This window comes from Guillardia theta, assembly GCF_000315625.1.
Source record: "Guillardia theta CCMP2712 unplaced genomic scaffold GUITHscaffold_60, whole genome shotgun sequence".
Classification (NCBI taxonomy): Eukaryota; class Cryptophyceae; order Pyrenomonadales; family Geminigeraceae; genus Guillardia; species Guillardia theta.
In genome coordinates, this window is record NW_005434614.1 from 250,932 (window position 1) to 266,614 (window position 15,683).

General features: G+C 50.7%; 3 protein-coding genes across 3 annotated transcripts; 1 reads left to right on the forward strand and 2 right to left on the reverse strand.

The window, feature by feature from the left end:
* Positions 1-667: 667 nt before the first annotated feature.
* Positions 668-2,345, reverse strand: GUITHDRAFT_112585 (hypothetical protein; the record flags this gene model as incomplete). Its single annotated transcript, XM_005828293.1, has 3 exons — positions 668-1,263; positions 1,436-2,183; positions 2,322-2,345. 3 exons carry the CDS (start codon positions 2,343-2,345, stop codon positions 668-670), a joined length of 1,368 nt encoding a protein of 455 aa, XP_005828350.1.
* Positions 2,346-6,446: 4,101 nt separating this feature from the next.
* Positions 6,447-8,874, reverse strand: GUITHDRAFT_142065 (hypothetical protein; the record flags this gene model as incomplete). The annotated part of the gene is made up of 4 exons (XM_005828294.1): positions 6,447-6,567; positions 6,618-8,695; positions 8,752-8,787; positions 8,872-8,874. The coding sequence occupies 4 exons, from the start codon at positions 8,872-8,874 to the stop codon at positions 6,447-6,449; spliced, it is 2,238 nt and encodes a 745-aa protein (XP_005828351.1).
* A 3,563-nt stretch (positions 8,875-12,437) lies between these two features.
* GUITHDRAFT_142066 (hypothetical protein) lies at positions 12,438-13,455 on the forward strand (the record flags this gene model as incomplete). The annotated part of the gene is made up of 5 exons (XM_005828295.1): positions 12,438-12,634; positions 12,690-12,858; positions 12,905-12,950; positions 13,151-13,202; positions 13,248-13,455. 5 exons carry the CDS (start codon positions 12,438-12,440, stop codon positions 13,453-13,455), a joined length of 672 nt encoding a protein of 223 aa, XP_005828352.1.
* Between the last annotated feature and the right edge of the window lie 2,228 nt (positions 13,456-15,683).

Below are 15,683 nucleotides of genomic sequence, written 5' to 3' on the forward strand. Positions count from 1 at the left end.
CGCGGCTTCGCGCTTGGGCTGGCGTTGCCCGGGGGTCCGCCTGGGGCAGCGGACGGAGGGAGGCTGGACACAGGAACACGGTACCGCTCGAGGTAGTCCTCCTCGCTAGCCTCCGAGTCAGCGGTAGCCGAGTCAGCGGTAGCCGCCCGTGACGGCGGCGACGCCGCAGCAATGCCCAAGGACCGGCGTGACCCGACCGATGCCGGGGAGGAAGCAGGCGAGCTCGGACCAGCAGCAAGCACCCCAGTGGTGTCGAGCTCTCCGGAGGCACCCGACGTCACAGTGAGGGACGGAGACGCCTCGCCAGCTCCGCGCCGATCGTCGGCGCCACTCGACGTGTTTCCCCCATCGGAGTCGGAGACCTCCGGCGAAGACTCCCCCTCGGGCGACTCGACAAAGTCCGAGGAGGAGCTGTCCTCTGGCTCGAGAAGTGCTTGCGCCCGCAAGGGCGTCATGCGCCTCGCACCAGACAAGAGCGCCTCCAGCGTCAGCTGCATAGTGAGGCGCTGATAGGTGGCGGCGCGTTTGCGAGCCAAGACCTCAGCAGCAGGGCCGTCATCAGGCACGAAGTGCCGACCAAACGCCGCATCCTCAAGAGGCATCGAGCGCTGAGCAATGATGTCCGCGAGATACCATACCAGATGAAGCGGAGCCTCCGCTTTAGGGTTTAGGGTTTAGGGTTCCGGGTGTCAGGATGCAGGGTACCGTCCGTCGAGATGGCAAGAGGGATGAACGCTCGAGGAGGAGTAGTCATAGCATATGCAGCGCGATGTTTGCGAATCTTCTCAGACGCTGCAACATGGAGGGCGTCGAGGTTGACCTCCCCCCACTTGGTCAGGTCGGCAGAGCTACCAATGTAAGGGTGGACCAACGTCACGTCCGCCATCAAGCCCTCGTACTGCTCGGACCCTCGATCGCGGATTCCAGGGATGTGGATATCGCCCTTCATCTTGCGGCCATGAGGATGGGAGGGTACCTGCCGTCGAGAACGAGGATCCCCCACTGTATCGATGACGCTCTGAAGACCAGCTTCGTTCAGCATCGACCGAATCGTACGAGTAAGGTTGTCATGCGCCGTGGGAAGCTTGGAGGATCGGCGTTTGCAGGTCTGGAGATGATGTGCAGCAACGGAGGGATCGAGCTCGCGCTGACATCCATCACATTTCGTCGGACACTGGCAGATCGGCATGCCATGGAGATAGCAGTCGAGCATCTGAGCATAGCGGTGCGGGAAGGCCTTGAGGGGTGAGCGAAGATGGTAGACTGCAAGACCCTATCCTGCGACTTGAGCGAGTGTGTCCTGCGGCTGTGCAAGGTGAGGATATCACGCTGCTGATCGGTCAGCGCAGCGCGAGCATGCACATGGCGAGGGAAGACGCGCATGACAAGAGGGGTCACATTTCGCTGCGCAGGGGGAGGAATGAAGCGCGCAAACCAGGGATGTGTACCACAGATGCCGGGGGGCGTCCTGCGTCATCAGGCACAGCAGCCGGGGCAGGTGGGATCGCCGCGCCATCTGCAGCCGGTGCAGGAGCCTTCACACGACGGTAGAGGATCGCTCCAGCATTATGAACGAAGTCGTGCGCCTCAACGAAGAAGGTCGCCAGAGGATGCTTCTGGGCACGGAGAGATCTCGAGCAGTGAACGTCCAGGCTATGAGGAGAGGGCAAGGTCCGGGACATCGGCTGGTCAGAGTACCAAGCGAGGAAGCGAGCGATAGCCGTATAGTAAACAGCGGGGTGTAGACCCTCAGAGGGCATGAACTCGTCCCCTCCCCGACTATGCGGAAGCTCCCGCTTGAACCTCGCAAACTCTAGCAGGTCGGGATGCGCGGCGAGGTACTGCGAGGAAGGCCAGCGGTGGTATTTCTCAAGCGCCAGGTGGACAGAGAGGTCAAAGCGACGAATCTGTGATTGGACCCGCGGGAGAAACGGAGAAGACCCCTGGAGGAAGAAGCGCAGCTTCTGGAGATGGCTCGCCCTCACCAGCGTCTTGAACATGAAGCCATGCTGGACGAGCCCGAGCTTCGAGAGCTCTTCGTTGAGGGTAGAAACCTTCGCTCGGAGCTGACTAGCATGAAATCCATCCGTGCCGATAGGCAGGCCGCCAAGTGTAATCCCGCCAGTGACGACCTCGAAGTGAAGAAGTTGAGTCTTGAGACGGCGCTTAAGGCTCTTCTTCAGCTGCGAGAGATCAGGGTGTTGATGCCAGGAGGGGATGTAAACTTTCGACTCGCGAGGTTGAATCTCTAGCTTCAGATCAGCCACTGAACATGTACTTCTTCATAGCGGACGTAGCTGCAACGGCATCCTCGAGTGGACCGACAAGCACGACGTTGTCAGCATAGGCCAAGACTCGAACAGAGGGAAAAAGCTCTGCGATATGGAGGAGCAGGGGGTGGATACTGTGGCAGAAAAATACGCTGGAGGGGACATCGCCCTGACAGACGCCCGAGGTACACTGAACGGAGGCTGACTGACTTTTGTGAAAGAGTCGAAGGTCAGCAGAGTCTCCATAGTAGCTGGAGAGGTAGGAGGCGAACAAACGGAGATGCTCGCAAGAGGGCAAGCTTAGTAGTCGCGACTCGCACGTCCCTCGATTGCGTCGAAGAGAGCCTGGCGGTCGAGGGAGTTGAAGGCGTTCTTTGCATCCAAACTCACCAGCACTGTGGGGTTGGCAACATCCTCATCATCACCGCGAGCGTGAAGGGGCAGGAGCGCTGACGCGGTTTGCGAGAACTTCAGACAGCCGTCTCGATCGAGTCCGAACTGAATCGCTCGAGGGTGAGACGAGAGGAAGTGCTGGTCAAGAAATGAGCGAATCGCTGCCAAAGCAAGCTTCGTCGCGAGACCAGGTTTATCAGCTCCCTTGGAGAGGGGAATAAATCTGCCTCCTCGACGAATGGCTGACAGGGCAGGAATAAGAAGATCCGGCATTTGGCCAAGAAGGACCCCTTGGAGGATATGTTTGCAGTAGAGCTTCAAAGCTGCAGGATGACTAGAAAGGGGTGACAGGTGTTGCCGAATCCTCCACCCTTGGTCATCGGTCCCCGCAAAGGAGCTGTAGCGCTTGATCGCCTGGATCAGGCTAGTGGTGTCGAGGATGTCAGTCAAATCCACCTGCAGTACTGCAAGCGCTTGCTGGGTGAGATGATCCGCGGAAGCACTTCCAACCAAAGGCAGGCGACGCACCATCAGGGAACTTCTCTTGTGCTTCAGCAACAAGATCAGCGAAAGATTCAGCCCTGTAGATGCCGGAGCTCAGTAGTGTCCGTACCGCCCGATGAAGGTCACCCGCAGTGAACTGATGAATCGCCAACTGTCTTTGGCGCTCGCTCGCAGAGTTGGCTCGCAAACGCGCCGCCACCTATCAGCGCCTCACCTATCAGCGCCTCACTATGCAGCTGACGCTGGAGACGCTGACTCGGAGGCTAGCGAGGAGGACTACCTCGAGCGGTACCGTGTTCCTGTGTCCAGCCTCCCTCCGTCCGCTGCCCCAGGCGGACCCCCGGGCAACGCCGCCGGGCTCCTTGTCGGCGGCTGCCCTTTCTCCGTCCGCGGCCGCCCGCTTTGTGGCGGCAGCGGACGTCTCGACTGACAGTGGTCAGTCGGCTGCCTCCGGGTATCGCGTGTAAGGGATTTTATTCCTCCTGCATGCTCCTGCTGCTTGTTGCTTGATTGCCTGACCCTTAGGCTGCTTGTTTGCGCGGCTTCGCGCTTGGGCTGGCGGTGCCGCGTCTGGGTGCCAGCAGTGCTGGTTCTTTTCGGGCTTGTGTTTTGTGTGTGTTTGTGCAGCTTCTCGCTGTGTGCTGTGTGCCAGGAGGTTTAGCTTGTTCCTGCTTTGTTCTGCTTGAGGCACTTTTTACCTTCTGCCAGTAAATCCATTGTTGCCATGAAGATGGATACGGATTTACTGGCAGAAACAAAGCAGGAACAAGTTGAGGCACTTTTTACCTTCTGCCAGTAAATCCACTATTCCAGCTGAACCTCCAGGCACGAAGATAGCAGTCCAGCATCTGAGCATAGCGATGCGAGAAAGCCGTGAGGGGATTGTAGCTCGAGACTCGCATCGGAGAGTGGCTCAGGTCACGCTCAGGAAAATGAGCGAAGATGGTAGACAGCAAGACCCTGCTTGTCTGCGCGGCTTCGCGCGTGGGCTGGCGGTGCCGGGTCTGCTGACAGTAGGACGAAGATTTACTGTGTAGTTTACTGGCAGGGGTAAAAGTGCCTCAAGCAAAACAAAGCAGGAACAAGCTGAACCTCCTGGCACACAGCGCAGAGCGAGAAGCTGCACAAACACACACAAAACACAAGCCCAAAAAGAACCAGCACTGCTGGCAACCAGACGCGGCATCGCCAGCCCAAGCGCGAAGCCGCGCAGACAAGCAGCCTAAGGGTCAAGCAATCAAGCAACAAGCAGCAGGAGCATGCGCGCCTCGCTGTGCGCTGTGTGCATGCAGGTTTAGCTTGTTCCTGCTTTGTTCTGCTTGAGGCACTTTTTCCCTTCTGCGAGTAAAACTTCTATATTTGGAGCAGCGCCGGCTCCTTGTCGGTGGCTGCCCTTTCTTCGTCCGCGGCCTCTGTGCGGCCGACAGTGGTCAGTCGGCTGCCCGGCCCGGAGTCAGGGTATCGCCGTCGTGTACTATGATGAGGGCGTTCACGTCCCCTGCGACTCGTAAACATTCACCCCTGCTGTGGTGGCTTCCCGCGTGGGCTGGCAGTGTAGGGTCTGGTTGCCAGCAGTGCCAGGCTGGTTACTTTTGTTATGTTTCGTGTGTTTGCGCCGCGTTTGTTGCATATAGAGTTGTACTCGCCTTGTTGCGTCAGCAGACCCGGCACCGCCAGCCTACGCGCGAAGCCGCGCAGACATCGCTAGGAGGGGTAACAAGCAGCAGGAGGGGACGTCCAAAATGAAACTCCCTTAGACGCGATACCCGGAGGCAGCCGACTGACCACTGACAGTCGAGACGTCCGCTGCCGCCGCAAAGCTGGCGGCCGCGGACGGAGAAAGAGCAGCCGCCGACAAGGAGCCGGCGCTGCCTGGGGGTCCGCCTGGGGCAGCGGACAGAGGGAGGCTGGGCACAGGCCCAGGAACCGGAGCTGGGCTGGGGGTATGGTTTGGCCAAGGATACGACGAAGAGACTGCACCTGCGAGGGTTCAACGGATACTTGACTCGTCTCACACGAGATTACTCGGACCCCACACCCGCCGTCTGGCGAACAGGGAATCGGCAGCTGGTGCCCTCCCACAAGGAACTGTCCCCCTGGATACGGCAGCAGGAGGATGGGACGAGACCATCCTTCACTGGAGCCACAGGGTTGAACGGCCGACGGAGCAGAGGAATGGGCCCATCCTCACCCGCACTGTATGGTGGCAGGCAGAATATACGACACTCAAAGCACCAGAGGACCATTGAAGATCATCGAGCGAAGTGCCAGCACCGTACCAGAGGGACAATTCAATCATCCGCGCTAACAATGCCCACGGCGAAACGAGATATGGGTATGGCACAGCTGCATTCGATTACAGAAGTTGTTCATGTCATACAAGCAGCGAAGGCATGGAGCGACAGCCAGGCGACCCGATGATTACAGGAGCATGGACCAGCCACCTGGGCAGGAAGGTTCTTGGCAGCCACAGGAATAGTGGATTTACTGGCAGAGGGTAAAAAGTGCCTCAAGGGTAAAGGAAGGCAAGCGATCATGAGGACAGCAAGGCAGGCGATGCCCCTACCAACGACACGCTACGTCAATGGGGAAGACACGATGGTCCCACATCCGACTCACCTGCGCGGCCATGCATAGGGCCATTCACATGGCTCACAACAAGGTCATGCGCGTCCTGCAGGATGGCCTGGTCAGGGCATGGAAGAAGCACGGGCTAGTCTTGGGAGACTCCCATGAACAGCATCCCCGGACCAACGAGATGGGGGAGACGACCCGCGTCTGTGTAATGGAACTGCTGCGCTCGCCCAACAGCTGCGCATCCAGATGCACCACGCGCAAATTGCGCAGCTGTTGGGCGAGCGCAGTCCAACTCAAAGAAGCAACGGCAGGAAATGCTTCTTTGAGTTGGACTGTGTGAAGGGTTATCGAATCGGTTGATTTTTTGTACTGTCTACAGCACCATTCACAGTGCGATCGCTAACTTGAAAAGTTAGCTCTTGTTGTTGGGCTAGTTGGATCACTTAAAGAGCATTTCAAGTTCGGGTGTTTATGTACACCCCACGTCTATGTCTAAGCATCTACAATACAAACGCTTGTGAAACCTCCATGGATAAACAAGCAGGTAGGATGCCGTTATCTTCTCTTGCCTGCTAGCTTCACCTCTCACAACAAGCTTGAGCAGGCCCATGCCTCCAACCAGATGGTATCTGCAGGGTCCTCAGCAACAAGATGTTCCGCATAAGGAATACCTGTAGGGCCTGACATGTTGGGCTAGTTGGATCACATAGATAGCATCTTTTGTCCCTTCCTTTTGAAGTCATCTGCTGCGGAGGGATGAACCCACTCCACGGTACCATCTCTGGCATTGACAAGTCGAAGCCCAGTCTTGTTGACCCAATTCCTGCCATGCCGTCAGCATCCCGCACTGGCAAGGGGGAAGACAGGTGTTACTTGTCAATGTTTTCCATCAGCTCGACAACAGCTTTGTTACTTCGTCTCAAATCATCACGAAGCGCATCCAACTTTTCTTGCTGCCTCTCTCTTGCGTTGAGCGACTCCTCTATGGGACTCAGATTGATCTGCTCCTGTACAGCCATTTCCATGACGAAACCACTGAGAGCCTTGACCGCTTCTAGTTCGCGATTTTCACGGGGAACCTGATCTCCCAGGGCTGGACATGGCAGCCCCATGCACCAGGCGCTTGCGAGTGCGATCTGGAGGACACACAGCGCGGCTTTGAGGTAGGGCAGGGCTCGCTTGAACCAGCTCTTCATGTCCTGAGTCTCAAACCTCTCTGCACAGACCTGAAGACTGACGGGACATATGAATCGGATGTAAACCTTGTCGTAGATCCAGTGCTTCGGATTCAACCTGCTCATCAGGCTCTTCTTGCGCTCGGCTGGATAGATCCAAATGAGATGGGGAGCCAACTTGCCGTCAGCCTCTGCCAAGCACAGTCGATTCAATAGGAATACTGCTGATCGGCTGGCAGTGACTGCATCTTCTAGTTTGTCTTTAAGATCCATGATCTCAGTCTCAACATTGTTGAGCTGTTTCTGCATGTCCCCCATCTGCTTGAGCACCTTCAACAGCATCTCCTCCTGATCTTTGCCTTGTTTTGATTGGCATGTCTGCAAAGTGGCTTTAAATGTCTCGCTGACACCTTGTAGACAGTATGAGCAGTTGCCTGAGACCAGCGTCGAAAAATCCTCGATAACATGACAGATTTTGTCTAGTTGAATCCGAATTTCTTCAGAATTACCAGCTGCTGTGGCGTCGACCCTAGGAAGCTGGCTCAGAGCCCGAGTGAGCTTCTTCAACTCCTTTTCGACCCCCTCATTGTTTGCTGCCTGCGAGATAATTCCGTCAAGCCCCTCGCGGATCAAGGGTTTAAGTTCAGAGATCTCCAGCTTGATAGAGCTCAAAGTCTCGGTCACCTGATCGACCTTTCTGTGAAGACCAGTTGTTGTTTCACTGTCTGTGAATAGAGCTCGCTCCCTCATGCACTGCAGCACAGAGCTTCGTTGTGCAGGATCTGACCTGAGGACACCTCCAACGCCATCCCGCCCAAAGAGAAAATGCTTCAATTTCGTGTCACTCGATGAGTCGGTCAAAACTTCTCTTGCTTTGCCTTCAAGGATGCTTTGACTCCCACGCTCTTTCCAGAATCCCACGATCTGATCGGGTTCATTCAGACCAATGAGCGAGTAAAGGTTTTGTCCTGTGAAAACTTCGAACACTGTCATGCCCAACGACCAAGCGTCCATCAAAAAGGCTGCGGGAGCTCTGACGCGATTCGTCAGCTCTGGCGCACAGTAGTTGACAGTCTGACGAGTAACTTCTGTCCCTACCCTTCCCGCTCCATCAAAATCTGCTGCCTTTATTTGCAGATCCTTAAAGACAACAAAGTTTGCAGGCTTGACATCCAGCCAGACCAGATTCTGTTGATGTATGTAAGAAACAATCCTCCCGAGCTGTTGAGCGACTCCCTGCTTGTGAAATTGCCTCACTTCTGATTCTGACTCAGCGATCCAGTCCGCAAGCGATCGTTTCGCTCGCTCCGTGACAATTGCAAGAAAAGAAGGGCTTTGTCCATCCAGACTAAATTTTGCAACATGTATACATTCTACGATATATTTGTTGCAATCAAGCTTTCTGTAGATATCTAGCTCATGTTGAAGTAATCTTTCCGAATTTGAATCCTTTGCGGCCTTGAGGACACCCTTCTTGTCCTTGATTCCAGCCCTCACAGAACAATGAAATACATAGTAATGGCCGGACGTCGACATGTTTGTGAGACTTTGGATTGTGATGGATACAGGATCCGCATCCTTTTGCTCTACACCCTTGTGCAGCACACACCCTTTCCCCCCTTGCTTCTTCTGCTCCTCCTCTTGCTGCACCAGCTTTCGCCTCTCCTCTTCCTTTTGCTTTGTTTCATGCTCATCCTGCTTCATCTGCACTGTTTGGTCCTGATTTACCTTTCGGTCCTTCCTGCCGGTCTGGCTCTTGCAAAACGCGCAGCCGTACTACAAACAGGATCCATCAGGCTCTGACATATCAAATCTGCTGTATAATTATGCACCTCGTCGTAACCTGTCCATCCCCTTGACTTCGCGCACTGACAACTAAAGTCAATACCCTCCCTCAAACACATCAATTATGTGAAGTTTGCATTGAAATTACTCAACTTACATTCTGTCACCATTGTCGGTCCATCCATCATATATCAAGCAATGTGTCAGAAGAGCAGTCGGGCAGCGAAAGGGAAAACTTACACAGCACTGACGAGAACACGGGAAAAGAAAGCATGAAAAAAGAAAAAATTGACAATCAAAACAAAACGATAATTGCCAGCAAAAAGATCGACGCAAACGTGAATCGCATGAGTGAAAAAGAAAGAAGTTATGGAAAGAGAAGAGAAAAAAAGAAGATATCAGTCACTTCGAAACCCCACAAGAATCACTGCATAGGCTACTTACATACTGTCCAACCATCACCCAACCGTCATGATTGAAAAACAAAATTGTCAGAGATCTCTCTAACCGCATTGGAGCATATCAAAACTTACGAACTATCCAGCATAATCGAAAAATCATCGGAGAATATCCAACACAAGAGAACAAATCCATGTCAGTCCACTGAATTTCTGCATCTGTTTATGGATGCTTACAAACTGAATAGCCCCGTCCAAGATGAATCCAACCAAAAATCAATCCAAAGAAAAGAAAATGTCAGACCGATTGATGCCTTGAACACTTGCTTCTCGAGGTCACTTACATACTGCCGCGAGGTCCGTCCGATTGGGAAGAGTCAGAAAACCCAGAAAAGAAATTTCAGTCGAAGATGTTCTGATTGAATCTCTGCACTGAGGACTTACAGGCTGTTTAAAAGTATTCCATAGATTAGGAGCAAAGTGTGATGACGAATGGCAAAATCAACATCAGTGCCTCGGCATTCGGGTTGGTAAAGACATACATGACAAAACTTGCGATCAGTGTAATGGTCAGTTGCAAGCTTTGGACAGTTTCGACATTTTCCGCAAGCACCATCGACGAATGTGGCCTGTCAAGCTTCAGTATCTGATCGATCGCTGTCACATCATGCGATCCAATACTCACATGCTGTCCCGCCCGTACAATTCCATCCGAAACAAAACCAATGAAACCACAAGAACTTGTCAGCAAACTTATACATCTTCACCATCTGATCCTATACTTACAATCTAAAAGGTCCACCGCAACACATTCGAGCAGACCGAGGAAGCAGAACCAAAAATGTCAGCCGCGTCGACCTTAGCGTTTGCCTCAGATCCAACTCACCACCTATCCAGTCCCGTTGCCAGTTCATACAAGCAACAAAAAACGCATAAAAACAACTTCTCAGATGTCATAGCGCCAAGGCAGACCAACACAGAAGCTCACCGCCTGGGGGGATTCCGATAAAAGCCAAAAGAGTTCAGAAGCTCGAAGCCTCACAGTCAAGCTAACTTACACATTTCGAGCGCTGGGTGGTGCCTGGATCAATCATGACCTAGAATTCAGTCAAAACAAATGAGCTACGAGAGACATTGATTCATGTCGACAAGCAAGAGATGATCAACTCATGGACTTCTCTCTTGCCTGACAAGCTTTGCATGTTCTGGACATCGTTTGCCGCTAAGCGGGATTTTTACTCAATTTTTCAGGAAAAAAATGTGTCCGACAAGCAGGGTGTCCTACAAAGTTTGCGCAATGAATTCAGAAGAGGAAGAAACACAGTGCTGTAAGCGATTCTGAGTAGATGAGAGCATTCTTTTCCTCTGTACATCATAGCTAGCCATATGACAATGGATGTATGATGTACACAATGATCTTGAAGTACAATCTCACGATTCAAATCTCATCAACTTGTGATATTGAATCGCAAGGATAGAGACAACTACTTCGCAAGGATAGAGACAGCCTCAAACTCCTTTAGTCTACCATCATCTTCGTTCATTCCTGCACGTCCATTGCCATTCACTTTTTCTGTACCGCTTCGTGTTGACTTCTCAAATGCACAAGCCATGTAATGAAAGCTGTGGATGTAAATCTACACTTTGGATCGGTTGATTCCTTATTTTCAAAGTCGATGGGTTTGATTTCACGACGCGTCAGGATATCATGCAGCAGATCTTTATCGGGAACGTAGTGCAAGTTCATGATATTCTGTCTTTCCATGAGCTCTCTGAACTCCTTGGTTAGAACTTCTTTTCTGTTGACATAGAGCCATCGCAAACGACGTATCATGGAGCTGGTATACATCTTCATGCTCTTCTTGGATATCGTTTTCTTGCGGATAGCTTCCACTGATGCTTCGAGCGCTGCTTCGTCCTGTACGCTTAAGTTGTCCCACAAAGCAGACTCAGCTTCTGTAGAAGAATGTTTTCTCTTTGGTCGGCGCGCAGTGGCACCCAATCGACCGGGTCGATGTTTGCTGCTACGAGACAGTTCAATGTGTAGCAGAGACGAAGCCAGGCATGCACGGTCAAGTCGGTGTCGGCCGACTTACCTGAGAAGACCTTCAATGATGGAAGCTTGACCGGTCCCGTAACGGCGAAGTATGGCCGAATAGGAGGCAGGGATGATGCCGCCACGACAGCGTTACGGTAGTACCTTGGGCTGCTGCTGCGAGGGCATCGAAGGGGGAGGCGTCGACGACTGCGGCGGTTGCGCCGCGATGGCCGTGGCACCGGGGTCGGCAACGTGGCTGCTCGTGCCTGTGCGAGCTTGAGGGCTCGCAGTTCCTCACGGGGTTGACGAGAATCCTCGCAATGCATACGAAATTCTTCACGTTGGAGCAAGAGAATCTCTTGCTGCTGCCTATGAAGCATGTCCATGAGGTCTTGGAGGCAAGGCTGTCCGGCTATAGAGAATGCGCCGGTAGGCCTGATTGGAGCAGCCTGAGTGCGAGTAGTCTCGAGGGCTTCCGATGCGATCAGAAGTGTCTCTCTAGCGTTGATGGAGGGCTGCTATAGGCCTGAATTGATGGCTGCTATAGGCCTGAATTGATGGCTGCTATAGGCCTGAATTGATGGCTGCTACAGGCCTGAATTGATGGCTGCTATAGGCCTGAATTGATGGCTGCTATAGGCCTGAATTGATGGCTGCTATAGGCCTGAATTGATGGCTGCTATAGGCCTGAATTGATGGCTGCTATAGGCCTGAATTGATGGCTGCTATAGGCCTGAACGTGCTCTACCGCCACGGGATTCCTCCCTCCGCATTCATACGTTCTTTGCCGAGTTTGAGCGCAACCGCCACGATTTCCAGCAGGCGGAAAACGAAAAGCACAGATAGTGCTAATGCTTTTCAGTGGGGTTTTGAACGTTTTAGGAATGGCTGGCACGAGTCTACAACTGCCTACCGGTGCTCTTAAGCTCGACTTCCACTCGAATCCAAGTCCAGTTGGTGTGCACACCTCACTGACTTGGCAGGAGTCATAACGAACCGTTCGGGGTGACAGGCCGACGCGGTAACTGGCAGAGCTCGGAAGGTTGATATCAATCCTGTATATTCTTATTTTGTACCAAGATTGTATGGTAAAAAGTTTTGATTCCGGTACAACAAAAAGTACGAAATGGCCGAACAAGAGGAGGAGAATGCCTGGCACTGGACATAAGTGCCGGAAATGTGGTGGCAACTTTCATGCAGTATGTGCCAGCTTTCGAAGAGCTCAATCCCTCTGAGATGCTCGCCCGGCAGAGTCACCAATATTCTGAGGCGGGTTCGAGCTTGCGATGGTCCTGCCATGCATGGAGGGTTGGTGGTGGTGACGGGAGTGATGATGCTGGCTTCGTTGATGTTGAGGCTGATCACCAAGCTGCGACTGAGCTACAAGATTGTGAATGCGCATAACGAATGCGACAAGTTCTTCTTCCAAGAGCTTCTGCGAGATGTGGAAACAAACTCGGTAGATTGGGCGAACTCAAGGGAGGAGAGTTGTAGGTACGCAGCTCTCGCTCTATCTTGCGTTGCCGTGATGCTTCGACCACACAAGAAGGTGGAGCTGGGCGATTCCCAACGAGCGTATCATCCGTCAGATTGCAAATGAGTTGAGGGCACGACAAGGAAGCGTCTTGGTGGACTTTGGGTGCGGAAGAGGTTACTGGAGTCATCTGATAGCGCGGGAATACCCTTCAGCAAGGATAGTCGCGGTAGATAAGAATGAGGTACTGCAAACGATGAGTCTCTTTCACTCTTGATGCTGCTGCGAAGAGCTGGTATCGCAATGATAAGCATTATGAAATCAAAGACGGGGTAGGTGGGAACAATCCTTTTGAACTCTGAAATATTGTCCGGGGCATAGGATTTAAAGGATGTACGAGAGCATCTTTCAGATTCAAACTCCATTCTTCTTTTGGTTTGGCCTCCCTGCTGGTCGTCAATGGCTCTTGATTGCTTGATGAAATTCAAGTCCGTCAGGAGGCTTCAGGGGTTGAGCCTTGACCTTGCGATGTAGAGGCGACCTGATGATCTTCGTGGGTGAAGAGATGGGAGGCAAGACAGCGAGCAGGTTCTTGGGCTCTTGACGTTGGAGGTTTAATCCTTGTCTTCTCAGGCCCTTCTTTGTTGAGCTAGAATCGCCGAGATGGGAGCTGCGCAAGAGAGTTGACATCCCGAGGTACTCGCAGGCGCAGGAGGCGAGTGGTGATGACCGATCTGCTGCCTCCAAGTTGGCCAGGATGCAAGGATGCAGCCTTCCTCTACGCCCGCACATCCCGACACCATGGAAATCAACCTTGACAGGTTCCTTCCTGATCCCGTAAGCGATCAGCGATACTGACACTCAAGGAAACGAGTGTCAGCTGTAACTTTAACCTCGAGTAAACGAGTCAACTGTAACTTTAACTTGAGTAAACGAGTGTCAGCTGTAACTTTATCTAAGAGTAAACGAGTGTCAGCTGTAACTTTAACTTGAGTAAACGAGTGTCAACTGTAACTTTAACCTCGAGTAAACGAGGGTCAGCTGTAACTTTATCTAAGAGTAAACGAGTGTCAACTGTAACTTTAACCTCGAGTAAACGAGTGTCAACTGTAACTTTAACTTGAGTAAACGAGTGTCAACTGTAACTTTAACTTGAGTAAACGAGTGTCAACTGTAACTTTAACTTGAGTAAACGAGTGTCAGCTGTAACTTTAACCTCGAGTAAACGAGTGTCAACTGTAACTTTATCTAAGAGTAAACGAGTGTCAACTGTAACTTTAACCTCGAGTAAACGAGTGTCAACTGTAACTTTAACTTGAGTAAACGAGTGTCAACTGTAACTTTAACTAAGAGTAAACGAGTGTCAACTGTAACTTTAACCTCGAGTAAACGAGTGTCAACTGTAACTTTAACCTCGAGTAAACGAGTGTCAACTGTAACTTTAACTTGAGTAAACGAGTGTCAGCTGTAACTTTAACTTGAGTAAACGAGTGTCAACTGTAACTTTAACCTCGAGTAAACGAGTGTCAACTGTAACTTTAACTTGAGTAAACGAGTGTCAACTGTAACTTTAACCTCGAGTAAACGAGTGTCAACTGTAACTTTAACTTGAGTAAACGAGTGTCAACTGTAACTTTAACTTAGAGTAAACGAGTGTCAACTGTAACTTTATCTAAGAGTAAACGAGTGTCAACTGTAACTTTAACCTCGAGTAAACGAGGGTCAACTGTAACTTTAACTTGAGTAAACGAGTGTCAACTGTAACTTTAACTTGAGTAAACGAGTGTCAACTGTAACTTTAACCTCGAGTAAACGAGTGTCAACTGTAACTTTAACTTGAGTAAACGAGTGTCAACTGTAACTTTAACCTCGAGTAAACGAGTGTCAACTGTAACTTTAACTTGAGTAAACGAGTGTCAGCTGTAACTTTAACTTGAGTAAACGAGTGTCAACTGTAACTTTAACTTGAGTAAACGAGTGTCAACTGTAACTTTAACCTCGAGTAAACGAGTGTCAACTGTAACTTTAACTTGAGTAAACGAGTGTCAACTGTAACTTTAACTTGAGTAAACGAGTGTCAACTGTAACTTTAACTTGAGTAAACGAGTGTCAGCTGTAACTTTAACCTCGAGTAAACGAGTGTCAACTGTAACTTTATCTAAGAGTAAACGAGTGTCAACTGTAACTTTAACCTCGAGTAAACGAGTGTCAACTGTAACTTTAACTTGAGTAAACGAGTGTCAACTGTAACTTTAACTTGAGTAAACGAGTGTCAACTGTAACTTTAACCTCGAGTAAACGAGTGTCAACTGTAACTTTAACCTCGAGTAAACGAGTGTCAACTGTAACTTTAACTTGAGTAAACGAGTGTCAGCTGTAACTTTAACTTGAGTAAACGAGTGTCAACTGTAACTTTAACTTGAGTAAACGAGTGTCAGCTGTAACTTTAACCTCGAGTAAACGAGTGTCAACTGTAACTTTATCTAAGAGTAAACGAGTGTCAACTGTAACTTTAACCTCGAGTAAACGAGTGTCAACTGTAACTTTAACTTGAGTAAACGAGTGTCAGCTGTAACTTTAACTTGAGTAAACGAGTGTCAACTGTAACTTTAACTTGAGTAAACGAGTGTCAACTGTAACTTTAACCTCGAGTAAACGAGTGTCAACTGTAACTTTAACTTGAGTAAACGAGTGTCAACTGTAACTTTAACTAAGAGTAAACGAGTGTCAACTGTAACTTTATCTAAGAGTAAACGAGTGTCAACTGTAACTTTAACCTCGAGTAAACGAGGGTCAACTGTAACTTTAACTTGAGTAAACGAGTGTCAACTGTAACTTTAACTTGAGTAAACGAGTGTCAACTGTAACTTTAACCTCGAGTAAACGAGTGTCAACTGTAACTTTAACTTGAGTAAACGAGTGTCAACTGTAACTTTAACTTGAGTAAACGAGTGTCAACTGTAACTTTAACTTGAGTAAACGAGTGTCAACTGTAACTTTAACCTCGAGTAAACGAGTGTCAACTGTAACTTTAACTTGAGTAAACGAGTGTCAACTGTAACTTTAACT